The following is a 14,839-nucleotide window of genomic DNA, read 5'->3' as shown; positions in this document are numbered from 1 at the left end:
GTAAATTATAAAGTAATAAGTCCCCGCTGTTCCATTGAGCCTGGACTGCACCTGCTCTGGCTCAACTCGACCATCATTGTGCCAAGACTGGCCAAATCTGTCCAAAAACCAAACAGTTGAATGGCTTATGGTGGCCAGATTTAATTATTTAAATTAAATGTGCTGTATTACAGTTTCTATTAGAAAAAAAAAAAAAAAAACAACAACACTATATTGTATGAAAAAAAATTCTGTTAATGTTTTCACTGAAAGTTGAATGTACCTTGAATGCAATGTATGTCGCTTTGGATAAAAGCATCTGCCAATTGCAAAAATGTAAATGTAAAATCTAAGTCCGTATTATATATTTGTTTGTGAAATTGCTCATGTTTTTCCTCATTTGTGGTTGCTTTGAATGCTTTGCCACCAATTCACCCATAAAAAAATAAATTAAATGGACATTAATTTTAGCAAAAGAGTGAGAGAGTCCTTTTCTGAAATATGATATTGCCCAAATCTATGTTATTCGGCCAAATAATATATCAATCCCAGAGTTCTCTGCACTATGAGCCTGATTTGAATCGTATATGCCTTATATAAAAATTGGGCTTTTCAGGAGTACTAGATACAGACTATTGGTGTAAAATAATGCAGTGCTATATTTATAAGAGAACAGAAGTGGCTATAAAAAGAAGAAAAAATTAGACTTGCAGCATTGCTCCATTTGTGTCAAAAATTGTGGAGCCCAACGCTTTTGTGTGAGAGTGCTGATGTGAAGTATTGTATGAGCTTGATTATACTTTGTCACTTCAAGAAAACGTGTATTTTTATATGAATATCCTGTATGTTATGTGTCTGCATATAGTTACTTATCTATGTGTGAAGAACATAAATAACATGTAATGTACTCCAGTGAAATGTCACTAGTCTGTAAATAACAGCGTCCTGTTCTTGCTTTTATGAAGAGAGGTTATTTATTTTATTTTCCGCAATCCTTTATTTGCTGTTTTTGCCCCTGGCAGCTTGCCGTACCCATCCATTACCATAGTGCTGATACCCACACTTCAGCATGCTCATTACTGATGCAGTTCGTCTCATTCACACATCATGTGCCATCAGTCAGGTCAAGGGCTTGATCCCCATTCATCTATCCTCTATGCTCTTTCTTTTTTTATTGATCTTTTACACATATTTGACACTATGCTATCTCATGCTATATGAAGGTAAAGGCAAGAAGATAGTTTCTATACATTTGTCTTGTCTTTGACTATTAGCATCACATTGAGAGTTTAACAGTTTTATGCTTTATAACCTTTATAATAGTGGAAATGGGTGATGAAATATTGAAGAAGCTTAAACGTAAAGTTTTAGTATTTTCAAATGTTGCGTTTTACACTGAACACAGAGAAAGTTCAGGCAGCCCAGCCAGAAATTGTATTATTCTAAGAATGTTCTGAGAACATTAAGCTATGTTCTGGTAATGTTTTCAGTGGCAAGTTTTTTTTTTTTTTTTTTTTTTTCCAGAATGTTCTCCTAAAATGTAGGATAACATTCTCTAAAAAAAATTATAAAACGGATAGTTCCGGCCCTTGATTCTAATTGGTTGAGCCACGTTTGAAGCCATTGTAAAATTCCTGAAAACATACTGCTGACCGCATTACATAAGTATCGCTGCGCCACTGAATGTGTATGTTGTTACGTCTGTCTTAGCAACCACTCTTGGCAATGTAAACATATGTTTGTTCTCTATTGATTTTGTTCATTGAAGCTTACTGCATTATGTAGAAGAGTATTGTAAGAGAGATATGCAGTGACCGAGTGTATTACCTGCATTTAAATTTAGCATTTTCCTTCAGGTCAGCCCTATGTTCATAATAAAAAATCAGTTTGAATGTCTGCTGCGATCCTGTCCTATTAACATTTAATGGGTTTTCCTGTGCCCGGCTGACACTGACAGCGCTAATCATGAAGCATTTGTCATTTGCGTCTTGTTCCATGTTCACAACAAGTTTCAATATAAAAGTCTTTACAACTGAGTGACTCACTCATAAAGACAATCTTTGCCGCCATCTAATGGCGTAATAAATGTAACTTCTGTTGCTGTTCACGGTCAGGGACTATTTTTTCCAGTGGAAGGAAGACTTTTACTTCATGAAAGTTGCATTGATACATATTTTTTGGCTTTAATATTTGTATTGTGTGGTAACCATTTTATAAAAGCAATAAGCCCAGTGAAGCCGTGGTTTACAGTGAATTTATAACAGCTAAGGGGGTTTTCCTGCCCTGCGTCGTGGGTTACAACGCCCCTTAGCTGTTATAAATTCACTGTAAACCACGGCTTCTTGTTAATGTTATAACATTATCCCCTAACATTCTTATGAAGTTTTTAGCAGGAAGTTTCCCAGCGGGCACTGGACATTGACTCCAACATTGCTCATATATCAAATTTAGATCGAAAATAAAAATTGGGTTGTCGTCTAAACCCAACGTTTGATTGACATCAAGCTCCAACATCATTAAACAACTCCAAAAACAGCATTACAAGCTTCACTTATTATAAACCAGATTTACTTTATTTCTGTCATACATGTATAAAAGTTCTTTTTGAGATTAAAAGATGTTTAGATGTTGATATTGTATTGAAAATAATAGTTTGGTTTTAAGTCACTATTATGGTGATCAGTGTTTGCTTTAGTTGGGCAGTTTGACTCTTGACTTTTTAACATTAGTTTTCCTCTGGCTGCTGTAACTGTTTGTTATGGCAAGAACAGCAAGAGTAAATGTGATCAGAAAATGTTGGCTACTTGTTGATTATAAAGATATAATCATCATGTAGTGGTCTGATTATCTGATTTCATCCAGAGTCTAATATATGGTATTAATTTCATATTACTGATTATAGCAACCCTGTGATTCTACAGCATGAGATCCAGCAGTGTTTTAATCAGATAATCTGAATAATTAAAATAACACTGTGCACATAAAGTTTTAAACTCCACTGCCATTAAGACACACACAAACATCAAGAATCAGCGTATGAATCTCAACAATGGTGACATGCTTCATGCTGGGTGCATCGTACAAAACTCATCCATGGCTCCCAGAATGCATTGCGGCATGAAGAAGGTCACCATTGTTGATTCAAGTCAAACGTTGATTCTTGATGTCTCTGTGTGTCTTAGGGATGCAGCAGTTTAAAATCTCTGATTAAAACACTGCTGGATTTCTTGCTGTAGAAACACATTAGTATAATCAATAATATGAAATTAATAACATAAACTCTGGATGAGATCAATTGATCAGATCACTACATGATGATTACACATTATTATTATCATTAAGTAGCCAACATAATTTTTTCTTGCTGTTTTTGGCATAACAGTTACAGCAGCCAGAGAAAAACTAACATTAAAAATTCAAGAGTCAACTAAATCAAACACGCATCACCACAATGGTGACATCAAATCAAACAATTATTTTCAATAAAACATCCACATCTAACCAAAAGAAAGAATTTAACATTGCAATGGCACGTTTTACTCTACACAAGCACTTTTAGCAACATCTAATCCATTAAATATCTTAAAGCAGAGCATGTTCATTACAAATTACAACACAATCTCAATGAAATTCATAACCATTTAACATTTTGACATTTCGTCAACACAACCTCATTCATAAGTTTTTGCTTACACCCCACTGAAGGTTAGTTTTAGGGGTGGTTTTAGTGGAAGACCTTCATGTTCACTTTTTTTTTTTTTTTATTGTAAGTTTTCGTAGGAATAACATTGTACGAATTTATATGATTTGGTCACCTCTTAAAATAGTTACATTTTCTTATGAGATTGGGTCGTATATTATTAAATATTATACTTGACATAGTGACTTAGAAAACAGTAAACTCTCATATATTTAGCTGATTTTACACAACTTTTATGAGTAAGAACACTTATTTTCAGTCTGTCTGGAAACAAAATTAGACTTACTAGCAGGCGGGATGATACAATGAGTACTATTGAGGATGAATTTGCAAGGTTAGCAACATCAAATCTTTGAAAGATTTGTCAGGGTTTTGTTTAAGAATCACACAGCATTATTTAAATTAGTTTTTCAGTTTTAATGAAGACTAGTATGAGCACATATAAGAGCTCTACAAACTGTGACTGATAAGCTTCAGTATATACCAGACTTTGCAATCTTGTCAAAAGTCTGGTTATTTTATATTTTATTACATAGACAGAATTCACTTTGTTGATGGAATTATCAAACATGAGCGACTGCAGAGGTGTTATAATATAACAGAGATGTCAGATCTTCAGTCATGTCGTATTGTTGTTCAAAGAATTAGGGAATTACAGAGAATTACAAATATTGTGATGGTTAACCAATGTGTAGCATAATAAAGAATAAACACTTTAAAAAACACATTCCACATTCACATTTCAACAGATTTCCCTCAGGGATGGCTGGTGAATGAATTCACTTTGAGCCATGTTATCGCTTAGTCAATATTCATCCCATTGGATCATGGCTTTAAAAAATGTATCTAGATGCCTAGATGTAATTGATGATGTTCAAAAGTAATCTATCTAAAAGATGAATTGCTGATGACATCAACCCTTTTCGCTAACAACAGCACTGAGAAACTCTCTGGATGTCACTTCTGGAGGAAGGATGTCAACATGTTAATCCTTCTGCAGTCTCATGACCTCTGGCCATTTTCTTTATGTTTATTTATGTTTTAAGGTTATAGAAATGATATTGTGAATTTGTGATCCGAAACCAATGTCACAGTAAATATATACACTATAGTATCTAAAGGATGTATGCAGGATTACATAACTCGAGTCAATGTGACACTCAATATTTGGTTTTATCTAATAATTAGAAATAAACATTAAAAAATTAATTTCAAACATACAGTGACTTGAATGCACCTATAATGCTTTTTTTTATTGTTATTTATTTATTTTTTATTTAAAAAAAATTATATTATATTATATTATATATTATATTATATTATATTATATTATATTTATTCTTAAGTAGTTTGGCATAATCTTAGAGGAAAAAAATAACAAACTGCTTATTAATTTTAGAAAAAAACTTTTGGTAACACTTTATCTAAAGCCATTATATCTTTTCATAAATAATTGTTCAAAGTTAAAATGCATTATACTATTTGCAGATTCTGAAATTGGTTGTTTGTCATGTGTTTTAATGCATTATACTTTTTAAAGGTGTGTTCAGTGATTAGACAAGTATTATAATGTATTATAACTTTGGTTACAATTATTAATGAGACCATACAATGCATTATAAGGTGCATTACAAAGCATAATTAATGCATTAAAAATAAAAATTTTATTATGCATTATACATAAAGGCTTTAAGTAAAGTGTTACCAAACTTTTGTCCACGAACGTAAAGGTATTCTGTGAGACCAATATGCAGAATATTACAAAACAAATAAACAAACAAACAAACAAACAAAAACGTTAAATAATATTCAAATGATAGTTACAACGTTATATTTTAAAGTTGTTTTTTTGTTGTTTTTTTTGTTTTTTTGTTTTTTTAGTGGTATAAAAGTTTTTCAAAACAATTTTAAGCCAACATGAATATAAAGAGTCCAGAGAATTTGACATTCATTTACACTTTTTTCATTTTTTTTTTTTTTACAAAAAGATTTTTCATCATGGACACTCTTATATGCCATTGTCCCTATTATTAACACTTGATTGATTGATTGATTGATTGATTGATTGGTTGTAACTGACTTTGTCACAAGAACTAAAACAAATCATGTGGAAAACATTTGTTACTCAATTTGGTGAATAAATATGTGCTAGCAAATGGTACCTGCATTTTTGGGTGCTTATTGGCACTTATTCGGCAAACCCAAACTTGTGGTAGTGCATCCTAAGATAGTTTGACTACATTTCACATAGTAGCAGTTCTTGGCCCGAATAAGCTGCAGACTTTTGGTTGCTAATCAACGAGGATGACTAGAGAGAAAGATGAGAAAGCTGCATAAGGTCATGCACGTTTGGAAAGGAATAAGTAAGTTATAGTAATGACAGGGAATTAGGGGAAATAATATGAGAAAATGTCACATTTTGGAATATCCCAAACAAACAGTAAAAGCCTAAGAAATAAAAAAATAAAAAATACAATTATTATTTTATTTATTGTTAGGTTGCTATTAACTCAATTTAACTATAAGTCACATTGTACTATGAAAAGCCACTATTATTTTTTTACCGCAAGAGTCTCTTTTGCAGTTTAATAATCACACAAGGCCATATCACGATTTTGCAATGGAGTGCAAACATGTAACCTTTGTGTGATTATTTAGGCCTTCATAGAATTTACATCTCTGTAAAGGGTGATGTTAAAAACAGTGGATGTTAAAAGGCCCTTGTTATTGGCACCCTGGAGTAAAGGCCCCTCCATACATATTGTTGAGACAAAAAAAAAAAAAAAAGGATCAGAGCTTCTATTTGATTCATATGTGATCATAAAAGAACAATTGCTGTTCCATGTGCAGTTCCAGAAGTGAAGGTTGTAACTCAAAGATAGGACCCTCCATTCCGGGCCTCAAGGGCCCCCAGAAATCATTCCTACCTTTCCCTCCTTAACAATGTTTCTGCTCCAGATAAAATAAATAGGGGCCCGTGTCCTAGAGGGTGGTTTCTACTTGGGGCCCCTGGGAATCCAGGGCCCCAAGCTATGTGCCACAAATTGCAACATTTTCAGAAATATATGGTGCCAATAAATGTGTTGAGCAGTTTTTAGTATAAATTTAAAGCTGTTGAAAGTGAAATAATATTTCCCTCCTTCAGGAACAATACACCAGCTGACAACTGCAACAAAAACCCTTAATAAATAGTTCACCTAACATAATAATCAAAAAAATATAATAATTTACTCACCCTAATGTTGTTCTAAACTAAGAGATAGGGCCCTCCATTCCGGTAGTACTTGGGGCCCCTGGGAATTCTGGGCCCCAGGCCATGTGCCACAGATTGCAACATTTTTAGAAACATATAAGGCCACATATAAGGCCAATAACTGTTTTTAGGATAAATTTGAGGTTGTTAAAAGTGCATGATACAGCTTCGGAAATGACTTGTCATATACATGTTACAAATTGTCTCCCAAAATTACACCTGAACTCTTTTGTGTGGATTTGTAAGGAATTACAAACTAGATGAGTTGGTGCCTATTTAGGATAATAAAAACAGCACCCTAAGTCTCATAATATTTTTTTTAAGGCTGCCAAGAGTGCAGATGTAGTTGGAGTCATACATATTGTGGGTGGATAGGGGATTGTTAAAAAAAAAAAAAGGCTCTTTCTCTCCGCAGGCACTTGAGCTGAATCTGTGACAGTGCGGGGGCAGGAGCAGCAGGGAGTCACATACGCGCAGAAACACACACACAAGCAAAACACACGCTCACCCCTCAGAACTACAGGAGCACGGATTCATCCCCCACATGCTCACTAATGCTTGCACTGTGTCGCAGTAGTAAAGCCAGCAGTAGTTGGTGCAGTGTGCACAATTCATATCTATCAGAGTGGTGAGTCGCTGCTACAGCCTCTGCCGTGTTTCGAGCAAACAGAGGAAATTCTGGGTGCTTTGACAGTTTTAAGCTTCAGTTTGTGTATCTCCTCAAAGTTAATCTGCTCTGTTGTTATTCTTAGGAAATGGTGCCATTTCAGCTAGAAAATTTCACATACACACACACACACAAATTTTTTATTGTTCACATTTTTAATACGTAATATTGTTGTATCTATTATTATTTGTATACTTATATAATTATATTTTATTATTTATTTTGAATCCTTTATCATTCATTTTGAAAATGGTTACTCAACTCTCAAATCATATTTCCTCTCCTAAGGATCAAAATAACAGCTGTCAGCGGAAACAAAAGAAAAAAAAAACTTTGTCTCAGTGTTTCTTGTTTTGTTTTGTATTAAATAAATAAAATACGATGAAGTTGATGACAGAAAAAAAGACATAAAAATAGAAAAGGGGAGAGAGAGAGAGAGAGAGAGAGAGAGAGAGAGAGAGAGAGAGAGAGAGAGAGAGTTCATCTAATGTTACCCAAAGCTTCACCTTATTAAAGCAATAAGCCCCAAGAAGCCATGGTTTACGGCTCAACCAATCTGAACTATTTGTTTTATAAATATAAATAGACAGTACTTCACTTGGTTTTACTGCCATTGTACACACAAACTCACATACACATTGTCTATAGCATTGTAAGTGTGTTCGTGGATGTTTGGCATGGCACCAGCCTTTCTGTATGGTCTCACTTGGAATGTATGTTTGTGTGTTGTGTAGTTTACACACTTTGTGTTTTGATGTCTCAGCAGCCCTATGACTCCTCATCTCTGTAGACCTGCTTTTACATCCTCTCACTCCTTCATTTTGTTTGCTCTCAGTCTGTCCTCAAGAGAACAAAGTGGCTACATTCAACGAAATAAATAAATAAATAAATAAAGCAAAAAAGAAACATTATTAACCAGTTGCTCAGGCTGGTCTATTTACAAGTTGCAAACATGAAACCGTCAAGGAAAAAAAAAAAGAAAAGAAAAAGAAAAACAGACGTTTTATCAGACAATGAGCACTCTGTGTTTTTAGCACTGTCAATTTTTGTTCCCTAGCTGTGCCACCTGCTGAGAGGAAGCTTTATTTCAACATCTATTATTCACAGCTTCCACTTCTTAGGAACTTTCAGATAGAATGGATTCAACTTATATAATTCTTCTTCAGTCCACTGGACTGACTCTAAGTGCCTATGAATCGTGAAATATGGAGCACTTTCTCTTTAAACATTAAGGGTGTGTTCACACTTGGCAGGTTTGGTTCGATTAAAATGAACTCTGGTGTGATTGCTCTGTTAGTGCAGTTCAATTGAATAAGTGTGAACGCTGCCATCCAAATCCTGGTGTGCACCAAACAAGTAGACTGAGACCCCTGAAAAAGTGTGGAACCCACTTCCAAATTTCAATTTCAGTTTGACTGAAATTTGAACACAACACGGACCAAAGACATCTAAACAAACCAACAAGAGGACGTGATGTCACAAGATATGACCCTAAAGAAAACAGAATGCTCAGGCATACCCTGTTTTTCTCATCATAGGAGTTACTTTGCCCATTAAAGATTGGTACAGGTGTCCAAATTGCTGTCTCCTTGCGGCAGATCTTAATTTGTGAGTGTGACAGAGGAATTTCTGGCACTGTTTTGACTCCTTTGCACAAAGAACTCAGGTGGTACCATATGTACACACATACAATGAGCACATTTAGCCCAGTGCACAGCATGGTTTTGTATGTTTGGTAAGTTCCGTCACAAAATATACGTCATAAAACCCCTTTTTTTTGTTTGTGTGTGTGTGTCTTTAGGTTCTGTGTTAAAAATTACTAACCAAACCAGGGCTAAATTTATAATTTTCTTTTTTGGTCAGAACCAAAAGAACCAAGAGAACAGAACTACAAGTGCGAACACCCTAAGTGTGTTTCTGTGCCTCTAGTGGAACGAAACAGAATTGCAGAAATGTCATTGGTTGGACAAACATGTAGCCTTGCCCCAGACTTATGGCATTAATTGAGATAATATTGGTGTGTTTGGCTGGTTGGGATGCTCAAACAAACAGAACAATGTTTTAAAAAGTACCACAGTGTTTATACTTTTTGTAGAACTCAATGTACAAATGGCGTACTTATAGTCTCTGTAAATTAATCTTGGATAAGATAGAAAACTACATAGTTCCGCTTTTATACAGTTCACAAATTAAATTAAATGAACCTATATTTTTTTTTATTAAATTAGTATTTTTGTGTGTGATTTATTGATGTTTTACACTTTGTGCTAACCTAATAAAATGACAAGCAAAAAATCCTGTGGCCTCCATGTCAGTCTTAGATTTTGTCCTAAATAAGATAATGAGAAGTGACACTCTACACGAAATTTGTTAGTCACTTTTGTATTTCTGTATTTCTGGGTATCCCCACCTGCATTAAAATCTTATTGGTCCAGAATCCTATTGTTACTACACCATTATGTGAGCAAGAAACATTCATTGATTGCCATTCAAAAGTAGCTGAAGTGCTATTTAATTTGTTGTAAACGGGATCTAAAAGGATGGAACGCAAATTTCCTGCATAGGGCAACCAATCGTCCAGCAGTGCCCCTGGTTGATGTCTATCTTCTTTATAGTTGAAAAAAAATGGAGAAACATTTGTACTGTCTGTTTTATAAGCCTACATCTTCTAATATGTAACTTATATGAAGTATTATCCATTGCTGAGCCTGAACAAGTGGTTTTTTTCTCATATTCAGAGGATGAATGGATTAGCAGTATTTTCTCCCTGAACAAGCTCTCCGCTTTTCACTTTTATTCCTCCAATCCTTTCCCCCCTTGGGGATATCCTGTGTGTGTGTGTGTGCCACGCTGCATACGCTGCCTGTAATGTTCTGATTTCGTGCTCACTGACTCCTGTCTTATCGCCTTAGCCATTTCTGGAAGGAGTTGATTTTTATCGCCCCTTTCAATCCCGCCAGCGATGCCACAAACGTGTGTTGAAATAAGATACAGGCACTATACTCCTCAAACCATTATGGTCCGCAGACATATGTCTTGTGAGTCTTATTTTCACAGTATTTTTAGGTTGATTCCTGGATAAAAGCTTTTAAACCCCTGTCATGTTTGGATATGTTGGTTTATTAGTTAGACGGAGGTTTTAGTTTGGACCTCCTTATATTGTAAATGCATTGGCGTCCACCATACCAGCAAGAAAATTTATCATATTTTGAAATAGTGACAACTCAGTTCTGTTTTCGAAACCCATCTCTGTTCTAAAACCTAGTGAATTGCCTTGGTATCTACAGTACAGCCTACATAGGCAGCTACTTTTGAATTCAGTGGAACCTAATAAGGTTTCAAACACTCTACTTGGCAACATCTCTGGGCATCGGACAAATAGTCAAGATCCTACCATGTCTCCAATGCTTTGTGCTTCAAATAAGGAGTAATTTGAAGAACAAGCATGGGAGACATGCTAGCATCTTGCATCTCTAATAACAACACTGTAATAAGCTTAAAAATGCGTGCTACCCACAAATATTGGTTAAAATAGTCATTTTTGGTTCATTTAATATTTGTTTGGTATCAAATGGCAAAGGGTAAGTAGATTTATAATCTCAAAATTTCTCTAAAATTTATGCCAACTTGGAACAACCCTCCAGTGCTAATTGCAATGCATTCTGGGATTGGCCTGTCATACATGCAGTGCTCCCTTAGATTTTGGCCTAACAAAAGTATCTTAGAAGATCCTACCTTTTGGCCTTCATGTTAGGTGCGGGTTCATGATGCCTTAAAATGTTGTCTAGGTATACAAGCATCTCGCTAGGTTTTGGAGTTATTGCCATTTTTCTTTGTCCACTAATTCATACTAAATTCTTTTCAGTTTCTCTCCCTTCCAAACTTTGTAGGGGGCACATATCCCCCCTTTAAATCTCTGTGCCATCCTTGCTTGCTGTTCTTTAGGAAAGTATTGCCTATCAAACATCTAATCCAATTCCATTTACAATCAGCAGCTTTTTTGCTTTGTCGCCCCCATTGCCGTGTCATGGATGGAAAGATAATTGAGTTTTGCTGCTTCATGCATACATTGATGCCAGCAGAGCCTTTTAAAAGCCTGTCTGCGTGCAGAACTCTGACTGTGACCTGTCCTGGACCACTAGCACTCTGTGATATTAGACTGTGCTTAGACAAATGCATACAGGCCCTGAGTGCTCCTAATGCCTCTCAGTGCTTCACACACCACACATATGCAGTCACACTCGCTCATGCTAAAAGAAAGAACCATGTGAGGGCGCAAGGGACTAAAAGGGTAGAACCCAGAAAGGAAAACAGGGGTGGATATAAATGGAGAGAGTGATCTAATGTGACATGGAGAATGGGGGGAGTTAAAACAGAGAGGGCGATGAAAGGCGAGAGATCCACGGTCCCACTTCAAAAGCAAAATAAAAGCCCCTACTGTCATCTACATTCCAATAGATTCAACCAAATGGCTTGTAGAGACATAACCAGGGCTTTAGGTAGGCCACTGATGTATGGGACAACCTCACAACACTTCATGGGAGAACAAGCCCATTAAATTCTGGTAAAATTTGTCATCTTTACACTGCAAAGGAAGCTACATCTTAACTAGCATGACACCACACAAAGGGGCACATAGACTTTTTAATGCATTTACAATATCTACAATAACATGCAGCCTAATCATTTGAAAGCTTTCTTGGCATATTCTTTAGACATGCTAGAAAGGCAAATGCGACAATTATGAGGTGTCATGCTGAGTTTCCTAACATCTATAGTCAGCTGACTGTTGCCTTCTCTGACAGGACCATTCAGAGGACTCAAAAGCTTCTCACTGTTATTGTAAAGTTGACACTAAATTGACTCTAGTTTGTGGGTGGGGCTCCCACTCCGTGAGAGTCCGGAAGATTTGTGGGGTGCCACTGAGTTAGCCTGAAAAATTCCATAGCTACAACAGGTCACAGAACAACACCACAGAAGAGCAGTAAATGTACCGCACTGATAGCTGCATGACTGTGTCTGTCATGTCTGTGTGTGTCATGTTGGGTGTTGCAAAGTCACTGTGTGTCCCATCCTCCCCCTCTGGTTGTCTGGTAACTCTCGAGTCCATCCTGGAATGGACAGTAGGGGCTACAACCCCAAGACAATCGCTTCATCTCTCTTTCTCTTTGCCCCGAAGGGCACAGTTGATGAGAGAAAAGGGAGGGAGAGATTGACATTGACCCATCCAGGCCACGCCCCCCTGAGCTGGAGGACAAGGTCAAATGGTGCCTGGGCTGCAGGCTGACTCTTCGTTTTCTCCTCCTTTCCGCAGTGAAGAGCCACCCTCCCCTGTTCCCACTGCAACACCATCACCTGCCACATCGCCATCACCCGGGGTGACCACCACCAATGCCTCCCAGCCCGAGGTCCAGGTGGCACCTCAGGTTGCAGGGAGCACTGTGACATCTGTCGATGAAGGAGGGGGAGATGGGGATCGAGATGGAGGTGAACCACAAGAGAGAGGGAGTGCAGAAGTGGAGAAGGAAGAGGTGAGGGCACAAGAGATAGAGCAGGAGGAAGAACAACCCCAGGTGCAACTGCAACAACCAATACAGGAGGAGCTGAAAAAGGAGACAGAGGAGCAGGAGAGGGAAGCAGCAAGTACGGGAGGCACAGGAAGGAGGCCAAGCTTGCATCACACTGCTTCACCAATCAGAGTACAGAGGAATGGAGCATGCAGCCACTCCACCACCTCCGACTATGAACTCTCACTCGACCTCAAAAACAAGCAGGTAGGGAGCAAGGCACTGTGGGATTTCAGTCTTGAGGACGTGTGAATGTATGCTTCAGGCTCTTGAGGATTGGCTGTTGTGCATCCGATGGTTGCTTTTAGTGGCTGAGTGTGTTGGAGTGTGTTGAAGTTGGTACAGGGTGCTAGGCCTTATTGGAGTTGGATGTTTACAGGTTGATCATCCATCCTCATCTCATACACATCCATTACTATCTCCATCAGCTTTCTAACTTATCTCAAAGCCCACATGGAATCTGCATTGAATTATGTGGTTGTATGGGAAAATGTGTTAAATGGAACTGAAGATTATTTGAGGCCTTTCACTCAATATGTGTTCTTGCATTATAAACTGCTAAACAAAATTGAACAGAAAGTGTATAGACAGATTAACTACCATACACTTTTAAAATAATCCAATACATTTGTGCCCGGTTTCACAGACAAGACTTAAGCCTAGTCCTAGACTAAAATGCTTGTTTGAGGTGTTTTACTGAAAGCAACTTGCACTGACATATCTTAAAATATGTCAGTGCCATTGTTTTGTTTAAAGATGCACACCAGTAATGTTTTTTTTCGAAGGCACATTTATAAAAGCTACTTAAATGTCCTAATTAAACGAAGGCCTAATTCTGGTTTAATCTAAGACTACTCTGTGAAAACAGGCCGAAAAGGTTATTAAAACTATTAAGTATTTAAACTACTTTTAATTTGACACAGCGCATGTTTACATAAGTCAACAATGAAAAAAAAAAAACAGCACAGATGGAATGCAAGAACACATTCTTTGTAAATGGCCCCATACACTTCAAATTAGCTAACAATATTTTATAAACGCAAGTGACAAGAAAATTCTGTGGGGCTTTCTGCAAGATTCACAGATTTTGTGCAGACCTACCTGTCATTCTTATTGTATTGTTTGGGGACAGAGTAGATGCAGCATCTCTAGTTCTGTTCCAAAACCCAGTGAACTACCTACCTACACAGCATTTTAAGAAATCATAGGTACACACAAGATGCAACAGCTGTTCCACAAGGTGGGCAGCATGATTATGCTCGTATTATGATAACCTCATTTGGCTGAATACCAAAAATTCATTGCAAAAAGCTCAGTGAAAAATCCATTTCAAGATGGTGGATGAGTCGAGTAAAATGTTGATTACAAATCTATCTAATTCAGTAATCAAAAATAGTTTGATCTAATAAAATATTCACTATTTTCCCCAATTTTTATGTGGGCTCTGTTTTTTATGCTTCTTAGAGCATCACATTGTTAGCTTAGCAGCATGCTAATGTTAAACTTTATTGGAATCAATTGCGAGTTGAGTCTCCTGTGTGATTACGTAAACAGTACTTTTCGAATAGTGTGTGAAGTTGCTGCCTATGTACGGTGTTCCAAATTACACACTTGTGAAGTTCCAGGATGGTTAGGATACATCCTATGTAGACAGTAGACTGAATGGCAGCTCA

The 14,839-nt window shown here is 36.8% G+C and overlaps 1 protein-coding gene across 4 annotated transcripts in view; it reads left to right on the top strand.

Moving 5' to 3' along the window:
• Positions 1–14,839, top strand: part of iqsec3a (IQ motif and Sec7 domain ArfGEF 3a) — a 158,070-nt gene that overhangs the window by 54,907 nt on the left and 88,324 nt on the right. For 3 of the 4 annotated variants that reach the window (XM_051891104.1, XM_051891105.1, XM_051891106.1), the window contains exon 3: positions 12,914–13,373. The exons of the other annotated variant lie outside the window; for it this stretch is intronic. In XM_051891104.1, the coding sequence (XP_051747064.1) occupies positions 12,914–13,373 (460 nt within the window). The remainder of the gene's footprint in view (positions 1–12,913; positions 13,374–14,839) is intronic. 4 annotated transcript variants of the gene reach the window in all.

Source organism: Ctenopharyngodon idella, chromosome 4 (assembly GCF_019924925.1).
Source record: "Ctenopharyngodon idella isolate HZGC_01 chromosome 4, HZGC01, whole genome shotgun sequence".
NCBI lineage: Eukaryota > Metazoa > Chordata > Actinopteri > Cypriniformes > Xenocyprididae > Ctenopharyngodon > Ctenopharyngodon idella.
The sequence above is the reverse complement of the archived record's forward strand: the minus strand, read 5'-3'. Positions and strand labels throughout refer to the sequence as shown.